Source organism: Mesoplodon bidens (genome assembly GCF_964165515.1).
Source record: "Mesoplodon bidens genome assembly, chromosome: 17".
Lineage (NCBI taxonomy): Eukaryota > Metazoa > Chordata > Mammalia > Artiodactyla > Ziphiidae > Mesoplodon > Mesoplodon bidens.
This window is the reverse complement of record NC_138174.1, coordinates 4,134,312-4,142,521: the sequence shown is the minus strand read 5'-3', so window position 1 is coordinate 4,142,521 and position 8,210 is coordinate 4,134,312. Positions and strand designations below refer to the sequence as shown.

The following is an 8,210-nucleotide window of genomic DNA, read 5'->3' as shown; positions in this document are numbered from 1 at the left end:
GTGAGAATCCGAACTGTGAATGCCGCCTAAGACCTGCAATAAGCAAGTTGAGTTTGCCCTTATAGCCGTTACTGATGTTACTGTGTTAGCTCGAGCGCCGTTGTCTCCCGCGCCCTTTCTACCCGGCAGCCCACGGCCCGCGGCCGCTCACGCCCGAAAGTGAAGGGCTCGCGGCCCCGGGGGCGGCGAGGGCGGGGCGGCCCCAGCGCGCATGCGCGCCCGCGGCGCCAGCTCCTCTTAAGAGCGCAGCGCAGCGGCGCGGCGGGCGAGTCGGGGCCGGGCGCGCGGGTGGGCGGCTGCTGCGCTCGGGTTGTTCCGCAGCCCCGGGGGCCGAAACTTCCGTGGGAGGCGCCCAGCGGTGCGCACCTACCCAGGGCGCAGCGGCAGGGGGGAGGGGGAGCCAGACGGAGCGCGCCGAGGCCGGAGAGCAGAGGAGGGGAGCAGGGCGAGCCGCCCGCCTGGATCAGCGCCCAGCAGCAGCCGCGGCTGGCTCCCGGGACCCCGGCGGGGCTCGTCGGTTCTCGTCCGCGTCCCGGACGCCCGCGTGCGCCGGGAGCATCGACCATCCGGCCCGCGGAGCGGAACGTGGTGGCTGCACCCGGGGGGCGGCCCGGGCGGCGCGGCCGGAGCCATGCGGACCGAGTTCGGAGCGCAGGAGGCTGAGCGCGGCCGGCCGCTGCACTTGCTGCCCGGAGCCCTGTGCCCGCTGCCCGCCGCCTTGGCCTCTTCTCGCCGCCCGAGGGTGGAATAAAGGCCAGGAGACAAGCCACGACTAGCGCGCAGGACCCCGAGGCTTAAACTGTGCGGCAGCGCCCTGGCTCCGGGGCCGCAGCGGCGCGCCCAGCGGTCCTCCGGCTCGAGCGAGCGTCCCCTCGGGGATGCACGGGGAGGGTCCCGTCGCGGGTGAAGCCTCCGGGGGCTGCGGAACGGCAGCCCCGGGGGCCCTCTGAGTCTTACCCGGAGAGCTCCATCGGCGAGTGCCCACGAGTTCCAGGCAGCCCCTGCTGGGGCCGGGCCGCCGGCCGAGGGAGGGCATGGCTTAGCTCCCGGACGTCGCGGCGGGGGGGCGGGGGCCCGCGCGGAAGGGACACTCAGCGAAGTGGTCCCGGCCTCAGCACCGCCAGGACCGGGGCGCCGGGCCGCCACCTCCCGGAGTCGGCCCTGCGCCCTCTGGAGACGCGCCGCCCGCGCCCAGGGTGGTGCCATGTGGGGCGGACGCCGCCCGGCCGCCTCCTCCCCGGACGCCGCTTCGCTCCTGCGGCTGCTGCTGGCCGCGCTGCTGGCGGCGGGGGCGCAGGCCAGCGGCGAGTACTGCCACGGGTGGCTGGACGCGCAGGGCGTCTGGCGCATTGGCTTCCAGTGCCCCGAGCGCTTCGACGGCGGCGACGCCACCATCTGCTGCGGCAGCTGCGCGCTGCGCTACTGCTGCTCTAGCGCCGAGGCGCGCCTGGACCAGGGCGGCTGCGACAACGACCGCCAGCAGGGCGCCGGCGAGGCCGGCCGCGCGGACAAAGACGGCCCCGACGGTTCGGCAGGTAGGCGGGCAGGGCGAGCAGAGAGGGGAGGAAGGGGCTCTGCCTCGCCGGCGGGACCCGGCAGCCTGGAGAGGGGGAGGGAATTCGGAGCCTGCGATTTCAGGAAAGGGGCTTGGAGCGGGAGGCGGTGCCTGCGTCCTGGCGCAGCCTTTACCTTGTGTGGAACGGTACACCGCTTCAGCGCCTTGGGCCTCAGTTTCCCCATCTGTCAGCTAAAGAGCGGCTTGGCTTGGGTTTTCCGGAAAAAACCCTAACATCCAAAGCATGGCGGGCCGCAGCCAGCCCCACGTGCCTCCTGCCCAGGGGTCTCCGTGCCCCCTCCCGGGTCTCCTGTCTCCATGGGTCTAAGTCCGAGGACGGAGTCATGTTTTGGCGGCGCCCCCTAGCGACAGGGCTGGCCGGGGCACCTGAGGGCTCCTCGGAGGGAAGGCCACTCCTTGGGCCTTCCCGAGGGTGATGGGCTCCACCAGACCCCGGGGGAGAGTCTACCCCTCCCGAAGATGCACCTTCCCCGGCCCGGTCTCCTTACCGCTTCGGACTTGGTAGGTGTGACATCAGAGCGGTGCCAGCCCTGCTCTTTGTGGCCTCGATCCCTTAACTGTATTTTTTCAGATTGCCCAAGTTAGAGTTGGAGAAACAAATGCGTGAAAGCATTTGATAGGTTCCACTGCCTCCGCTTGTCACTAGTCTCCCAGACCCCTCCCTCGAGGGCCTAGCCCAGAATGTGTTTGGGAGGGTGGATGTGGTCCGGGTGGAGGTGGAAGGGCACACATGGCCCGGAGGGGCGTCTCCGCCCGTTATGAGAAGGAGAGGACTGTTTATATTAATACTACCCCCCACCCCAGCCCAGGGTTCCAGCCGCCTGAGCCGGGGCCCCGCTGGTCCCTGTTCACAGAGCTGGCTGGGGCTGCTGAGAGGCAGCTCTTTCCGTCCTTCCCTTTGCAGTCACGCATTTTATTAGCTACTCCTACTGGTCGGCTGCTGCCTTGACTCTGAAGAGGAGAAGGGAGGGTAATTCCAAAAGAGGTGCCGTCTTAAAAGGCAAGCGCAGCATAGCGGGGTGTGTGGCCTCCCGAATAAACCTGGGGGGATGAGCCATGGGCACACTGCTTGACTGCTTTCTCTCTGTGTGCCAAGTTGGGCTTTTGCTGGCCTCCTAGAAGTTGGGATGACTGTGGACAGATCAGTAGGCAGCCGACTTCTCCAGATGCCGTGGTATGTGGGGATGCTTTCTAAATTCCACTTTTGAATCTTTTTTCCTAAAAATTCTGTACTTCTGCACTCAAGAAGGACAGTGCATGTCTAAGCAGAGCCGAGGGTTTCCAGGAACACTGCCTTCTCTGCCCTGAGTTATTTAGTCTTCCAATTAAAATCCTGGAAAGAGAGCAGTGATTTCTCCCCAAAACTCATTATGCGGACTTAGACTGTTTTGGGGGTGTTTTTTTCTTAGCTGTTATTTGTTTACTTGATAACGTATAAGGCTGGTATCTTTAATTTAGAAAATGAAGTCTTCAATCGTCAGCCTTTGGTTACATACTTGATAAAGTATGCTTTACTTATAAGGCATCATTTCTCCATGGCTCCGTGTGGTACTGTGTTCTAGAAACACTGACTGCAGGAATATCAGTTCTGTCCAAGGAGCGTGATTAGAACGGCTGCTGCCCTAGCAGACAGAGGGCGTTTCGTGTCTGTGACTTCAGGCGAGGGAGAGCTGAGCGTCTCCCTGGACCACGTGCTGGCACTGCCCTTTGCCAAGACCAGCGGGACCAGTCCCTGTCCTCGTGTGGCATCTAATCGAATAGTTAAGGAGATGGGCAGGAACGCGTCAAAAGACATGGGTTCTTGGTCATATAGGGTGGGATTCCACAGACCCCTCCCTCCTGATTCTCGGTCCCCATCAGCCAGTGTGTCCAGCTTCTGAAACCCGGTAGTGCTAGGCCCACGGCACCCCAAAGATCTTTTTAAGTAAAATAATTGAAAACTGGAGCTCGCTGCTGATTTTAGTCAAGTGTTTATTTTTATCTTGACAGTTTTATTTTCTGGAATAAACCTCCCTTGTGAAGTAGGATGCCCGTTGCTTTTTGCTCTGCGGGCTTTTCCTGTGGCTCTTCACATGGAATCCAGTGTCCTAACTCCAGACCTGACAGCTCCGCCTCAGCCACGTGGTCCTGCCTGGCGCCTTGGCTCACTGCGGGCTCTTCTTTCTAGAACAGATGTCAAGGCTTGTCCTTCTCGGTACCTTGTTTCATGCTGACCTGCTGCCTGGGCAGCCTCCCCCCGGCCAGGCCCACATTCCAGGGACCAGCCTTCAGCTTTTCAAGTGGGTGTGGAGGGTTGTTTTTTTTTTTTAATTTAAAAACCCTCCTTCGACCTCTGTACCTTACAGACTCTTTTCGGAAATGGTTGTGACTAAGGTCTGCCCTAAATTTTTGATTTATTTGCCTATGAAACAAGAACCTGCGAAAAAAAGGTCAAAGAGGTTTACGAGGAATGTAAATAATTTTCTGGGGGGAGAAAAGGCTTTGAAAGAATTTCCACTCTCATTTCTGTGCAGACCCTACAAACTGTTAGGGTAGACTGAAGTGTGGGCAGTTCCGTTACTCTAGGGATTTTAGAACAGTCTTAAACTGTTAAACTCATATTTTTGCTAAATTGGGTATTTGCCTCCATGAGCGTTGCAGTTGGTGAGTCTAGCTGTCAGTGTTAACAGCTTTGCTTTGGGGGCTGATCCCCGGTGCCTGTAGGCAGGCCCTGCTGCGCGCCGGCCCCCCATCCCTAAGCACTTGATAAAGGACGGTGCTTCCTGTGTGCGGCCGACAAGCACACACAGCAGCCCGGCCCAGGTTCCTGGCTTCTGGGTACCGGCGCTGTTCACTGATCCATCTCCGCTGCCCATCCCCGATTTTTCCTGCGTCTTTACAGGAAGTCATCACAGTGTGTCTCTCTCCTTTTCTTCAGTCCCCATCTATGTGCCCTTCCTCATCGTCGGGTCGGTGTTTGTCGCCTTCATCATCTTGGGGTCCCTGGTGGCCGCCTGCTGCTGCAGATGCCTGCGGCCCAAGCAGGAGCCCCAGCAGAGCCGGGCCCCGGGGGGGCCCCGCCTGGTGGAGACCATCCCCATGATCCCCAGCGCCAGCACCTCCCGAGGTTCCTCTTCCCGCCAGTCCAGCACGGCCGCCAGCTCCAGCTCCAGCGCCAACTCGGGGGCCCGGGGGCCCCCGACCAGGTCACAGACCAACTGTTGTTTGCCCGAGGGCACCATGAACAACGTATACGTCAACATGCCCACAAACTTCTCCGTGCTCAACTGCCAGCAGGCTACCCAGATCGTGCCCCACCAGGGGCAGTACCTGCATCCCCCCTTCGTGGGGTACACGGTGCAGCACGACTCGGTGCCTATGACCCCGGTGCCGCCGTTCCTGGACGGGTTGCAGACGGGCTACAGGCAGATCCAGGCCCCCTTCCCTCACGGTAACAGCGAACAGAAGATGTACCCAGCCGTGACTGTGTAACCCAAGGGGAGGCCGGGGTCCTGTACCAGACAGAGGAAGGCAGAAGCTGTGGGCTTGGGAAGGATTCTCAACGTGGAAGTCCCAGCGTATCGCTGGTGTTTGTGGCACAGTTCTGTTGGATGGCTTGCTTTGCCCCCAAACTGTATGAAAACATCTTTCTCCAAATTAGCGTTTCTGGACACGTTTCATCCCAGCGCATGATTGATTTATGGTGGAGAAGAGTGCCTGTGTGGTTGCCAGTCGTCGTGTGACACACGTGAGCCCTTAAGTGCCCTTGAGGTGTGGCTGTCAAAAGAACTTCGTAAACTGATTAAGTGTTTTTATTATTTCGTTACTGTTACTTCTTTTTTATTTTTTATTGTATTGGTACAAGATCAGAATAGTTGTTCCCTCCCTTTTACCTGGGCCAGTTTCTAAGAAGCATCCAAGGTTTTAGGGGGGATGTAAAGAGCACAATTCTTATACAAGGAAACCAATCTGGACTCTGAGGTTAGTCCTTGATCTCAGTATTTCCCAGGCACATCTTAATGCATTGTAAAAAGATATATATATATTGTCTATTTTTGTGCTTTTTTTTGGGTCTATTTTGTGCTTTTTTACCTTGTGTAGAGATCTTATTACAAAGTGATTTCCTACATTAAAAAGAGGCTGAAAGAAATTGTATAGTTACTTAACTGATGACATTTCAGAACTCTGGGATTATTTTAACCTTGAAGTAGAGCGATGGTGTAGTAATAAAGCCATTCAGCCCCGTCTCGATTGTCTCTTTTAAATTTCTGACTCTAAGTTGACATCGAGAAGAGTAATAAAGTGTTTTCATATTGAAATCATAAGCTGTCACCTGCCCCTTCTCCAGATGACTCTTAATTTCGCTGTGTGGTATGGCTTGGCGTGTCACTCTGTTTGGTGTTCAGACCTCCGTGTCCGTATAGTACTGAGTGCCGGTAATTCCTGTTATAAACGAACGTCAGCCTTTCTGCCCGGATCTGATAAAACATTTTCTTGTCTTCCCTAGAAAAGCTCAAAGAAACGCTTGCAGAGAGAGATACTTAATATCGCTCCTCAGCCAAAATCTGAGACTTGGGATGAAATTTAAACCACAGATTCGATTTACTTCGCAAATCATAGGCTTTTTATTACTGTCGTTATCAAAATGTCTTGTTTTTCAGGCAAGAGAGACTATCAAGTTGAGAAGAGCTTTTCAAAGAAATATTGCCTTTCTTCCCCACAAAGTTAGTTCTTGTTTTCCTCTCTCTCTTTTAGTCCTCAACAAGAGCTGTATTAATTACCAGTCTTCTGAATTATGAAATTCAAGTGAATTTATTTGTGTATTGTTCCCTTACAAGAAGCAAGTTGAAGTAAATTTCCAACTGCTAGCAAAACCAAGATTTGTAATTAAATGGTGGTGAGGTATGGTCTTTTACACATATTTATATCTGTATCTATGGTCATCTGTCTATGATCTATCTACCTTTTCTATCACCTGTCTGTATCTCTGTCTATCTCATGACTGAAAAATGTAAAACCATTGTTGGCAATTGGTATCAACAAAGATACCCCATCAAATCTTTTAATAGCCAAAGGCAGGGGAAAATCATTTTACTTATTAATAAATGTTTTATGGCATGAATTCCTAGGGGAGTTGGGTTTTTTCATTTTCATTCTACTTGGTAATTTTTCAGATGGTCTGTTAAACCTGTTAATAGGGGAAATTTGCTAAAAATCATAAATGTTGCCTTCTAGAAGCAAGAGCGTACCTTTAAAAGTGATTGATACCTGTGAAGTCGATAGTACGTTCCGAGTCAGTGGGTATTTTCCGTGCTCTGTGGGAAACGTTGACAGCACAAAACAAACAGTTCTTTTGGGGTCATTATATTAGCAGGCTAATGTGTGTTCTGTACATTATCTTTGATGGAGGATTCCAGCTTATCTAAGGAAGTAAAGTTCTTAGGAATTTGGAGGTGAAAGGGGCCTTAGAGATCACCCAGCCTGGGATTGGCAAACTTTTTTTTTTCAGTGAAGAGCCAGAGAGTAAATATTTTAGGCTTTGCACGTTGTCTCTAAAACTATTCAGCTCTGCTGCTACAGCACAAAAGCAGCCACAGAAGGTACATAAATGAGCATGGCTGCATTCCAATAAAACCTGATTGATGGACACTGAAATTTGAATTTCATATAATTTTCACATGTCACAAAATATTCTACTTTTGATTTTTTCCCCCAGCTATTTCAAAATGTAAAAGCCATTCTAAGCTCTAGGGCTGTACAAACCCAGTGTGCCAGAGTTGGCCATCAGGCCATGGTTCACCAGTCCCCAATCTAGTCCACCCTTACCTGGTGCTAGAGTCCCCCCTGCGACGTTCTCAGCAGCCTTTTCTAAACACAGGGATGGAGAGTGCTTGCTTCTCCATACAGGATTGTCTAAGTGTAACTTCTTTTCAGTATCATGATTCAAGGAAAAGTGCACTTTAATAAATGAAATGAGTTTTACACTTGGTCTACTTGGTCTTTCCAAAAAATGTAACATCCCTAGAAGCAACCTCGGATCTCTTCAATTTTCATCAAAACTGGAGAAGTTTCGTTGACGAAGTAAGAACGTTCAAATACCTGGTTTCGGTATACCTTCCTTACCGTCAGGAAATCAGAACCTGTAAGGTGTAATGTGCACCCCGTAGAAATATTGTAAACTGTTGGAAAAACAAAAGGAGCACATACAGATAGAAAATAGTTTGCTGTTGCACGTCTTCTGTATGGAAGCCTTCAGTGTCGGTTGGTTCATGATGGTTCGGGGCGGGGGGCATTTTGTATCCCGTGTGTAGGAAAGTCAGACCCTTTGATTTCAAGGAAGAATGAACCAGTTCTTTGTGTCCACCTAAGAGCCCGGAAACTCGGCATCTCCTATCACTTCTGCTGCCACTGGGAAAGTTAAAATTTAACAAGAATATCAACATCCAAAGTGGCGAGAAGACCATTAAGAGAAATAAATGCATTTTCCCGGCGTGTTTACTCTGCGATGCTCAGCTTCAAGCCAGCCTTCCGCTTCTGATTAGCCTCCTGGAGGAGAGACTAAGGACATATTCCATCTATTAAATTTACCTCGAGCTCGTTTTTTTTCAAGATTGCACCGTTTTATTCCATGAATTCTGTGACTTGGATTTTCTCC

At 53.1% G+C, this 8,210-nt stretch overlaps 1 protein-coding gene across 1 annotated transcript; it reads left to right on the top strand.

The window, feature by feature from the left end:
- The first annotated feature begins 284 nt into the window (after positions 1-284).
- On the top strand, positions 285-6,677 carry SHISA2 (shisa family member 2). Its single transcript, XM_081214770.1, has 2 exons — positions 285-1,535; positions 4,494-6,677. The coding sequence occupies exons 1-2, from the start codon at positions 1,205-1,207 to the stop codon at positions 5,045-5,047; spliced, it is 885 nt and encodes a 294-aa protein (XP_081070896.1). The 5' UTR covers positions 285-1,204; the 3' UTR covers positions 5,048-6,677.
- The last annotated feature ends 1,533 nt before the right edge of the window (positions 6,678-8,210 follow it).

Coding starts and splice junctions, on each gene's coding strand:
- SHISA2 (XM_081214770.1), top strand. CDS start 1,205: ATGTGGGGCGGACGCCGCCCGGCCGCCTCCTCCCCGGACGCCGCTTCG. Junction 1,536..4,493: donor CGGCCCCGACGGTTCGGCAG/GTAGGCGGGCAG, acceptor CCTTTTCTTCAG/TCCCCATCTATGTGCCCTTC.